The sequence below is a fragment of the Lepisma saccharinum genome, chromosome 3, assembly GCF_977018435.1.
Source record: "Lepisma saccharinum chromosome 3, izLepSacc3.1, whole genome shotgun sequence".
NCBI lineage: Eukaryota > Metazoa > Arthropoda > Insecta > Zygentoma > Lepismatidae > Lepisma > Lepisma saccharinum.
In genome coordinates, this window is record NC_139231.1 from 138,415,428 (window position 1) to 138,427,659 (window position 12,232).

A 12,232-nucleotide genomic window follows, 5' to 3' on the forward strand; every position below is an offset into this window, starting at 1 on the left:
TGTCCTGAACGAATTCCTATTACAGAAGTTAAAGAATTTCGAGGAAGATTAGAAAAAGAAAAAAACAGGACGCATTTACACGAGGGTCGGCTGGAAAGTATCTAGCCTGACCGAGAAGGAAGAATTTTTGGTTCATGAAATTTTTGTATGTTAGAAAGTAGTTCTTATATGGATACCCTACGAGGTTACATGTTCTAATGTTGAGCCGTTCCTTTCTAGCAGGTGGAATTGTGAGCCAGGATGGAGCCATCTGTGACAGCCGATCGTGCAGTGATTCGGTATCTCTTCCTGAAGGGTTGGACGGCCAAACAGATTCATGAGGACATGCAAAACACCTTAGAGGACAATGCCCCATCCTATGCAACAGTGAAGTGGTGGTGAATGAATTGAGACGTGGACAACAGTCCCTCAGTGATGAACCTCGAACCGGGCGCCCGCGAAGTGCTTCCACCGACGACAACAACACGAAATTGCATGACGTGATCATGGCGGATCGCCGACTGACACAACAAACTATTGCAACACGTCTAGACATTTCGAAGGAGCGCGTGCATGTCATTATTCGTGATCATTTGGAAATGCCCAAGGTGGCTGCGCACTGGGTTCCACGAGACTTGACATTCGACCAAAAACGCACACGAGTGAAGCTCTCAGCTGCACATTTGCAACGCATGCGTGCAGGCCGTGAAGACTTTCTAAACAGGATTGTGACTGAGGATGAAACATGGTGTCATCATTTCGACCCAGAGACAAGCATTTTCGCACGGACGGTGATGTTATGGATGCTGTTAATAACTGGTTACACACCCAGGACGAAACTTTTTTTTTCCAGTGGGTTAGAGAAACTGGAGCAACGTTGCAAAAAGTGCATTCAAGTAGAAAGGGACTATATAGAACGCACATAAAATTTCAGCTCGCTACCACATCTCCTTCTACCTCAGGCCAGAAACTTTCCAGCCGCCCCTCGTATATGTAATCCCAAGAGAAAAGGGCTGTCGTTGTTTATGAATTCTTTCATTTTTCTTCAAAATTAACTACTACTTTTAAAATTGTTTGTTGGCTTTGAAATCTCTGTAACATTACTTGGTGGTACGGTGAAATTATATATTTTCGTTAGTGGTAGACCAGTCTGAAAGTCTGAGAACCTCTGCTATAGAAGACAACTGAAACTCTTATATCCTGATAGTAGAAGTATATGAAGGAGGTCACAGCTCTAAATTCTACTTAACAACATGAAAAGGTTATACTGCATTGGTTATAATGAAGTTTCCTTCTTTTTTTATTTTGGTTCTTTAACGTCGCTTTTCTACTCACAGATTTAATCACTTTTAATTTAATAATTGATGAGGATAGTGATGACTAAAAGCAACAGATGAATGCAATGGAATATCCTTGTCTAGCCGGAAGTGGAACTCGGATCCTTAGGAGACAGAACCACGCAAGGTGATTGCCACAAAGGCAGCACAAGCATAGTAAATATATACATGTAATATAAAAATATATATAAGACATATAATTATACATGATACAAATATGCAGGTACAACATTGAGTACTATTGTAATGTTAACAGGTATAATACTTAAAATGTGCTCATGTATCTACAAAGATGGACTAGAACTAGGTTAACATTGCGTACAATAAAAGTTCAAATATTTAATTATTAAATAAATAAATTATTGTACAAGGTAGAGTAACAAATTAGAGTATAATTAAGTTTTGTTATGCTCTGTACACATGCGTGTCCATAATTCCTACTTGCCAAGCAAAGCAGTTTTTAACATTTCCCAACTTTTCAATTTAACAGCAAGGTAGCTAACAGCACATCACTATCAATTTTTCCATGTAATTGATCATATATGAATTTAAATTAGCACGGCGCTATGCATGTTGGGAAACTTTCGGAACAGGATGCTACGCGAACTGACATCCAAAGCTTTAACGCGCGTTCATGCTGACAACGCGATCTCAAACTTCCATTTTAATTTCAGAATGATTCATGGGAAGATTAGCACGATCCAATTATACGTGTGTGCAGACACGCCGTACCTGGGCGAAAACAAAGCGGGACGTGGAACCGAATGAATCATTGTTATTTTCGACTGGTTATTCACGAGTTTCAAGCTTCAGGGAGAATACAATTCTCGGATCTAAATGGAATCTAGAAGTGATTAGGTGCACATTACTAAAAATTGCAAGTTTTGTCATGCACAGGAGGCGAGATCCGTGTACGTGACATTTCGTGACGTAACAGATTGCGCTGGTCTTTGGATCCTTTCACACTGCGCCCTGATTGGTCTCTCTCGGTGAATTTGCACAGAAGCGTTGGCTAATATTAACGTGACCGGCTGAAACACGTCACTCGGTGCAACCACCATCATGCGAAAAGACGATGCAAGACGGGTGCATACAGGTATGTCAATTAAAGGCAGTGGACGATCATTGGTTAATCAAATGACAAACTGAATTCTTCACCAAAATCAGTGACGGCGCCAGACATTCCGATGTGGGTGAACCAATGTCAAAGATTTGGTATTTGTTATTACGTAATTCAAACAAGGATGCGTCCCATCAAATGAATCACTCCGTCGCCTTGTAATCAAGGGATCCCAGGTTTGATACCCCGTGAATGCACACAATGGTTCGGATTTTTTGATCCAGTCACGATCAGCCTATCTGTGCATAAAGTGGGCCTAAAACAACATTTGAAACTCCTTAGGAGACTCACGTATACCAGCATCGCTCTTGTGCCGAGTGTGAAGGTTTTTATTTCAAATTTGATAATGTGTATTTTGTGGGAAAGCAACCACGGTAATTACCCGAAATGTATCTTGACAGCCAAGATGAAATGTCAAAACACGAATATAGGTAAGAACTAGGGCTCGGAAGTTGAAGACCTATAAATTGCCAAAAAAAAGACCTATAAAAAGACCTAAATATATAAAAAAAAAGGACCTAAAAACGGAAAAAATACGTATAAATGTGATCCAAATTATTAATAACTTTAGTTTTAACCTCCCCACCCTCTCCCTCTGCGCGGCACCTTGAGATCTTTGCAGGCGCGTGCTGTCTGGTGCTATACACTGTGCTGGAAGCTTCAAAACAAGAGAAAGTTGCCACTTACAGCGCGACCTTCCAGACAAGTTACGGTTAAAGGACCTTGTACCGTACCTGCTTCAGTCGTCCAAAAATGTTTTTATCTCGTTTCAGGGATGGTTCAAATATATTTATTTGTTGATTTTTGTTTTTTTTATATTTCTTTACCACAGAAAGGATATTTAAGAGGTGATGAACTGATGATGATTCGAATTGAGAATGGGCAGTAAAAACGTCGTCGAAAGAAGGTGAAGTTGCAAAAAAAGCCGTTAAGACCTAAAAAGGCTAAGAAAGGACCAACAAGCCAAAAAACGCCGAAAAAGGCAAAAAAGGACAAATAAACCCCACCTTTTTCTGGCCTACAATGACCCAAAATGAACATATATTATGTTGGACCTCGTCTTCGGACACTTGGAAGAAAAGGATTTTTCCTCAACTTCCGTGCCCTAGTAATAACTATAGCTAATGAAATGCATAACCTGATCCATAAGAGAGATATTGAACAAGCAAAGACTGCTAAACTACGTATCGCAAATACAACTAACTAAATTGTGGCTAGTGTCGATATCGAAACATCGTTACAACAAATTTCCGAAAGTGTTCACCGGGGAAAGTTGAGGTCGTCTTCAGACTCCCAATCCATCAATCGATTCCCACAAACTATGAGAATTCCTTGGCAAGAATATTCAGTGTCGATTCTGCGTGCAGGAACCTGCTAGACAAAATGCCAGGAATGTTATATGAAACACACCTATATCCATGGGTGGGGGTTCAAAATCCACATCGTTGGTGGAGGTAAAATGACAATCTCATCTCTATGGATAACATGAGGCAACCTGAAAGTAAGCTGTTTCACATATCGTTCTGCTCGTGTTTGAAGACTGGTGTAGATGCTGATATCCTTACTATTCGGAATTTATCTGCCTTTATATTGTTTTCCGAACAAGTGTTCTCGGGTTGCCAGGCAGGTTAAATGCGCGTTAGCGTCCTGAAGATGAGAGCAATGTATGCGCTCGAAACGTTGGACGATAACGCTTATTGAAGCTGGCTGGTAACTCGAGTACACTTGTTCGAATCGTGTCGCCAGGAAAGCTACAATTCCTACTTTTTAAATTGCAAGCAATTTTGATGGAAGCTGATTGTGTTGATCATCACAGGAAGATCTGTTAATAGTTATTATGCACACAGAAAACTACATGCATCATATCGATTGATTCACCAGAATGCATCGATTGATGTACTAAAGTGTGTTTTATGGCTTCTTCAAAGAATCAGATTCACATTTGGTGCATTTGGGTGCATTTTTGTATGTAATGAAAGAAACACCAAAGTGCATCTTTGATTCAAGTGAGAACTCCTTTCAGTCGAGATGCACTTCAATGCATCAATTGATGTTCCTTGATGCACCATCCTGCATCTTTTTGGATGAGCATTTAAACGTTTTGTCTGAGCTACAGAGTTTAAAGATGCAGGAAGGTGCATCAAAACGCATCAAATGATGCACTGAAGTGCATCGCGACTGAAAGGAGTTCTCACTTGAATGAAATTATGCATTTTGGTGTTTCTTTCATTACATACAAAAATGCACCCACATGCATCAAATGTGAATCTGATTCTTTGAAGAAGCCATAAAACACACTGTAGTACATCAATCGATGCATTCTGGTGAATCAATCGATATGATGCATGTAGTTCTATGAGTGTGCTCTGATAGCGAGCATTGAGCAGTGATTTTAACCTTCTTCCTTGTATACAGCTCGATTCCACATGACATTTGTACATCATTTTTTTAACACTGAATTCCTGAACAGAGCATGAAGTTTCTGGAACGTTTCATTTTTCTGGGAATTAGCTACGGGTAGGAGATATTGTGTAACTTTGACAAGGAACTTGAACTGCAAGAGAGGAGAGAAAATTCTCATGCAGCCGGGGACTCAGCAAGTAACAAAACATTTGGAGAAACTCATTCTGAATTCGAAGTGGGACAGGTAAGATTTCAAATTTCAGTTGCTAGATTGTTTGCTGAATTTTACTTGTACTTGTGTCGAATTAAGTTCTGCTTTTGTTTATACTGTTGAGAATAGCATTTAATAATTTATATCCACATTGTGGAAATTTTTTACGATGATTCCACTTCTGATTTCGCAGTTAGTGATGATTTTGATCCTAATAGAAAGTTTTTACGTTATTTTCACGAATTAATATTATATTAACTATTCAAAATATGTTTGCAGTAACTTTTAAGCAGTTATACTTATTTTTTATTCTCAAACATTGTTACAAAAAATTCATAAATGTAAGACAATTTATGTAAAAATGTAACATATTATATAAGGTGCCATCAAATGAAAAGGTCCATTTCCATGTACACAGTTTATTACTGACATTGACTACACATATTCGCCATATAAGGTAAGGCATTTATTTCACTTCGGTACCAACTGATGAATGCCTTAGTAGAAGAAGCCCTCTGGGGTGTTTCTTCATTGGGCCGAAAATGTGGAAATCACATGGACTCAAGTCGTCCTGTAAGAAAGGTGGTCGAGCACTTCCCAACCGAAGGAATTCAACAGGTTCTGTGTTTGAATGGCGACATGGGGACGAGCATTATCATGCAATAAAATAATGCATGTGCTGAGCTTGCCGGGTCTCACACGCTTTATTGCTGTCCGCAGACGACGCAGTGTTTCGCAGCACGTGTTGGCATTAATGGTGTGTCCTTTTGGAAGGAACTCCACTAGCTGGGGACCACAGTCATCGAAGAATACGGTCACCATGATCTTGCTGGCTGATGTTGTTGCCCAACATTTCTTTGGTTTGGGTGACCCTGGGTGCTTCCACTGCATACTGTCACATTTTGATTCCGGTTGGTAGTGCAAGCATATAGATTCATCTCCCGCAATAATCATGGACACGAAATCCTCACCCTCATTCTCGTATCGCACCAAATGGGTCAATGACAGTCCCATTCTGCACATGCATTGTTGCATTGTTCCTCGGACAAACACTTTGGCACCCATTCTGCACAAACTTTCCTGTAACCCAGTTTATTCTTGACAGTGTCTTGCACACCACCGCTGATCCCCTGCCACTGACATGTCACATACACCTATGTGTATACACAACACCCAAAAGCACTGTCGCAGGTAACACGTATTTCGGGATATTTTCCGTTGGACCTTCTATATACGTGGAAAGAGGAAGTGTTGTAGATTTTAGGAAAAAATGTTAAATACTAACACACTTAATAAATTTTCTATATATTTTTTAATGATGTTGGTTTTGTCTTGTGTAATAGTTGTGCTGTCTAATTTGTTTGTGTTTGTCTTGTGTAGTAGTTGTGGTGTGTTTGTGTTTATATTTTGTTATAGTTGTGATGTGTTTGTGTGTGTCTTGTGTTGTAGTTGTGCTGTCTAATGTGTTTGTGTTCGTCTTGTGTAGTAATTGTGCTGTCTAATGTGTTTGTGTTCGTCTTATGTGGTAGTTCCTCCATTCATATTGGGGGTTAGGCGTAGAGCTGACAACTCTGCACTGTAAAAACACATGTCAAGAAACAACAATATAAGGCCATGGATGTTCCCAAGGTAAAATATTCCGGAGGTAAAATAGTCCCCCGTTCGGATCTCCGGGTGGGGACTACTTTGGGAGGTCTCTGGACTAAGGATAAGATCTACGTTAGGAATAAATATATTAAATTAGGCACCTGGAATGTTCTGAGCCTTTACCGGCCTGGGGCATTTCAGTGTACAGTTAATGAGATAGTTAAGTATAAATTAGATGTAGTAGCTGTCCAGGAAGTTAGGTGGCCAGGAGAAGGGAATTGTAAAACTAAAAATTATACTTTTTTCTATGGTGGTACTGAAAATCATAATTTTGGAACAGGCTTTTTCATAAATAATAGAATTATCTCGGCTCTTAAAACAGTAGAATTTATTAATGATAGGATATCATATGCAGTTTTACAGGGTAGGTGGTGTAAAATTATTTTAATAAACATACATGCACCAACGGAAGATAAAGATGATAATACTAAAGATGATTTTTATACAGAGTTAGAACAGGTCTTTGATAAATTTTCTCAGTATGATATGAAAATTCTGTTAGGTGACTGTAATGCACAAATTGGCAAAGAAGAGACATTTAAACCCACAATTGGTAAAGAAAGTCTTCATGAATTAAGTAATGATAATGGTATAAGATTGATTACTTTTGCAACCTCAAAGAATTTAATTGTGAAAAGTACCACTTTTAAACATAAAGATATCCATAAATATACCTGGTCTTCTCCAGATGGTAAAACTCATAATCAGATAGATCATATTCTCATTGATAAGAGAAGGCATACTAGTATAATTGACGTTCGTACACATAGAGGTGCTGACTGTGCCAGTGACCATTATTTAGTAATTGTTAAATTAAGAGAAAGGCTCTCAGTGATAAATCATAAGCAACAAAATGTAAAAGTTCTAAAATTTGATACAGGAAAGTTTACTGATGAAAGAATTAAGAAAGATTACCAAATTAAACTGTCAAATAGATGTGATGTTTTGCAGGATTTAAATGATGATGAAAATATAAATGAAACAGACGTAAATAAGAATTGGGAGCACATACGTAATGCAATAGAATCAGCAGCTAAAGAAAGTATAGGATACCATAAACCAAGAAAAAGTAAGCCATGGTTTGATAATGAATGTCATAATCTAATAGAAATAAGAAATCAAGCTAGACTTAGGTGGTTAAATAACTCTGATGATAAAAATCTAAACAATTATAATAGAATAAAGCGAGAAGTTAACCGCACGTTTAGAAGTAAAAAAAAGAGATTACTTGAAAAGCAAAATTAACAAAATTGAATCAAACAGCAAAAATAAAAATATCAGAGATTTATATAAAGGTGTAAATGAGTTTAGAAAGGGGTGGCAACCTAAAGTAAACTTGATAAAAGATAAAGACGGTAATTTTCTAGCTGACCCAAGTGATATTCTAAATAGATGGAAGAACTACTTTAATGACCTTTTAAATGTCCATGTAGGAGATAAATCAGAAGTGAATGAAGTCCACACAGCAGAACCTTTAGTTCCAGAACCTAACTTGACTGAAGTTAAAGATGCTATTAAAAGGCTAAAGAATAACAAAGCACCTGGCATTGATTTAATACCAGCTGAGTTAATTAAATATGGTGGAAATTCATTAATATGTCAAATTCATAAATTAATTTGTTTAATATGGAATAAAGAAGAAATCCCTCAACAGTGGAAAGAATCCATAATTGTTCCTGTGTTTAAAAAAGGTGATAAAATGAACTGCAATAATTTCCGTGGAATTTCTCTACTCTCAACAACATATAAAATATTATCTAACATTCTTTTAACAAGACTAACCCCATATGCTAATGAAATTATAGGTGATTATCAATGTGGATTTAAACGTAACAGATCAACTACAGATCAAATTTTTCACATCAGACAGACACTTGAAAAAAAGTGGGAATATAATCAAAATGTCCATCAGCTATTCATTGATTTTAAAAAAGCATATGATTCGGTCAAAAGAGATAAACTATATAATATATTAGTAGAGTTTGGAATACCTAAGAAGCTTGTTAGTATGATAAAAGTATGCACCAATGAAACAGAAAGTAAAATTCGTGTGGGTATTAATATGTTTGACAAATTTACAATTCATGATGGGTTAAAACAAGGAGATGCATTATCTCCATTGCTCTTTAATTTTGCCTTAGAATATGCTGTTAGGAAGGTAAAAGAAACTAAAGAAGGACTAAAATTAAATGGTGTGACTCAGTTGTTAGCATATGCAGATGATGTAGACTTACTGGGGGATGATGTGAATACAATTAAGAATAATGCTAAAATATTTTTCAAAACTGCTAAAGAGATAGGTTTGGAAGTTAACAAAGAGAAAACTAAATATATGCTTACAGGCCGAAACCAAGTGTTAGGTAATAATCAAAATCTAATTATTGATAACAACTCGTTTGAACCAGTTTCCAAATTCAAATACTTAGGAGTAATATTAACAAATGAAAATGATATTAAAGAGGAAATAAAAAGTAGGCTTAATTCAGGAAATGCATGTTACTTCTCTCTTCATAAACTTTTATCTTCTCGTTTAATATCTAAGAAACTAAAAGTTAAAATATACAAAACCGTAATTTTGCCTGTAGTATTATATGGATGTGAAACTTGGTCCCTTACATTGAAAGAGGAACATAAATTGAGAGTATTTGAAAATAAGATCCTTAGGAAAATCTTTGGACCTAAAAGGGATGAGGAGACAGGTGAGTGGAGAAGGTTACATAATTTAGAACTACATAATTTGTATTCATGTCCAGATATTATTAGAATAATTAAATCAAGAAGACTTAGGTAGGCAGGCCATGTGGCACGAATGGGAGAGGAAAGAGGAGTTTACAGGATTCTTGTTGGGAAACCTGATGGTAAGAGACCTGTAGGAAGGCCAAGACGAAGGTGGAGGGACAACGTCGAGATGGACCTAAGGGAAATCTGTAGGGATGGAAAAGAGTATATAGATCTTGCTCAAGATAGGGACAGATGGAAGGCCTGTGTTGCTGCAGCCATGAACCTTCGGGTTTAAGAAGGCTAGAGAGTTAGTTAGTTATAACTTATTTATTCAGTTAGTATAATAAAATTACATGAATTAGAAGTATGTCAACAAAAGTTGTTATTTCTTTACGGATCACTACGCGTTAATTTATAAAAATAGCTTTACTGAACTGATTATGTACACCATTTAAATCCATTACTCCGATCGGTGTCGGATGTTCATTGTGAGAGTTCCTTCATCAATTTCATCACTCATCCTCGTTACGGCGATTAGCCAAGAGTGGAAGAACAGCGACGCTAAGTAACAAAAATCAAATCAAATCATTAGTCCTATCAAGTAAGTAATAGTAAAGTAACTGTTAATGACGTTGGAAGTTACTATGAAAAGCAGCATAGCTCTATTTCATAACTTTCCTGAGCTCCGTGTCGGAGTGGTCAGCACAGTGCGCTACAACAACAAGGGTCCCGGGTTCAAATCCCGGCATGGGTGTTCTTTTTGAGAATCCCTTCATTAATTTTATCATATCATCACTCTTCATCATTGTCGAGATAAATATTGGCGTAATTCCTTGTCTCATTGGAATCGTGCCAGTAAAATGCTTAATTGGCTGTGACAAATCATTATCGAACAATTCTTTATATTCGTGCTTCATAAATTTAATTCCCTTGCACAATATCTCTCTCGGACCATTACTTTCTTTTCTACAATACCGCAATGATCTTCGTGGGCTCTCTGAATAATGTAATTTTGCACACCTTTGGGAACAACCAGTCTCCGACCCAAAAATAGTAACTCATCCGTAATGCTCAATTTTGCCTGTCTTCTCTTGTACGCCAACAGTTCCTTCAATTCATCTCCTTGAGCCCTTCCACATCTTGTGGCCATCCATTCTGGCAATAAGATTTCGTTAACTTAAGAATCCCATCTTCGTCGCCATATATATACTGTATATCTGTCATGTATGTACGCAGAGATAAATTTAAGCACACACGTAGATATTTCATAATATAATGATTATCACGAGGATTCCTAAAAACAACGATACTAAACTTACAGAACCATTTCTAAGATGGTTCAACTCACATTTTCGTAATAAACAACTTTATAAACAATTGAATGTTGACTCAGATGTTATGCACACTTAACAATCATCTTCGATTTGATTTGATTTAGTTTATTTTACTTCGCGTTTTGTGCCTCTTGGCTAATTTGCGAAGATGGGGATGAGTGATGAAATGATGAAATTGATGAATGGACATTCACAAACAACCAAGCCCGACCGGGATTCGAACCCGGGACCCTTGGCGTCGCAGCGCGATGTGCTAACCACTCGGCCACAGGGTCGGGCTAATCATCTTCGAGATTAGCAAAAAAGTGGCAAAAGAATGTAAAATAAACGAAACCAATCAATCGACCATTTCGCAAATTTAAAACTGTATTTCAGATGTTACCTTTGTATTAACTACCAGACTTGCAAATTGTTCACTATTCAGAGGAAACGAACAACCAAGCACAAATGTTCATTTTCCTTCCTGTTCCCCTCACACACAAAACGGGCAAGCCTGACTGGTTATCATCGAAGGCCAGTCATTCCGCGCCTTCTCTCATCCGGCCTGATTGCCTTCCGAACAGCGTCGAACCAAGCGTAGCCGAATTCCTTGCACCAATTTCCCACGAAAAGCACCAACGTTTTGTGACGGTTGCAGGAACCCAAAGGAAAGGAGGAAACGAGGAAGAAAATAAAAAGACGGAGAAGGAGGAACCGGCTTTAATTAGAAATGGAAGAAGCAAGGCGGAAAGGAAGGAAAAGGAACGCAAAAAGTTGTAATGAATGTTTTAGAAGTTTTCTGGAAGAAGGTGAGGCGGGGTGGTGTGTGAGGGAGGGGTAGACGAGAAACAGACAAAGTTACATTGGGGGAAGAAGCTATTTTTAAGAAGCTACGAAACGTTACATCTCTTTGCGCATTAGTTTTCCCCATGTGATTTGCTTATGAAATGAAAATGTAAGACAATGTTTTAAGTTTGCAACTTTATAAATTAAATCAGCATTGTTGTTGGAGAAATTATCTTAAATGAGCAAATGAAAAATTGCAATTATTTCACATATTGTATTGCAGTATAACCTTCCACAAAATCATTAAATGAGCCGAAGTCACGCAGTGCATTGTGTTTATTTATTTATTGAGAAAATTCCAGATACAGCACACAGGGCCATTTTACACCGAAATTGTCAACAATGAAAACAATTAAAAAAATTAATAACAAATTAACAAAAAAGTAAAATATATTTGATATTATTTACAAGCATTTCTTCAAATGGAAGCTATGTAGATATGTATGTCTTTGTTTCGTGTGTGCGAGAAGAGATTGTATTAACCTTTATCTTTTGTATTGATACGGACATGTATTTGGCACCCAAAAAAGCATGTACTTGACAGTTAATTTCTAGCCTGACACACAAAACGGGTGTGCAAACTGCAAGTATGAGATATGGAAACCTCTCCCTCCCAGAAACTAGTTCTCCCACTACCGGGTTCGTCTTCCTAATA

The 12,232-nt window shown here is 37.5% G+C and overlaps 2 protein-coding genes across 2 annotated transcripts in view; both read right to left on the reverse strand.

The window, feature by feature from the left end:
- Positions 1–12,232, reverse strand: part of gogo (thrombospondin-1 like protein golden goal) — a 415,587-nt gene that overhangs the window by 312,780 nt on the left and 90,575 nt on the right. The gene's annotated exons all lie outside the window — the stretch shown is intronic.
- On the reverse strand, positions 5,612–6,115 carry LOC145985688 (histone-lysine N-methyltransferase SETMAR-like). The gene has a single exon (XM_083119756.1). The coding sequence runs from the start codon at positions 6,113–6,115 to the stop codon at positions 5,612–5,614; it is 504 nt and encodes a 167-aa protein (XP_082975882.1).

What these genes read in the sequence shown, in the direction of transcription:
- LOC145985688 (XM_083119756.1), bottom strand. Translation starts at nt 6,115, where the DNA reads ATGGGTGCCAAAGTGTTTGTCCGAGGAACAATGCAACAATGCATGTGC.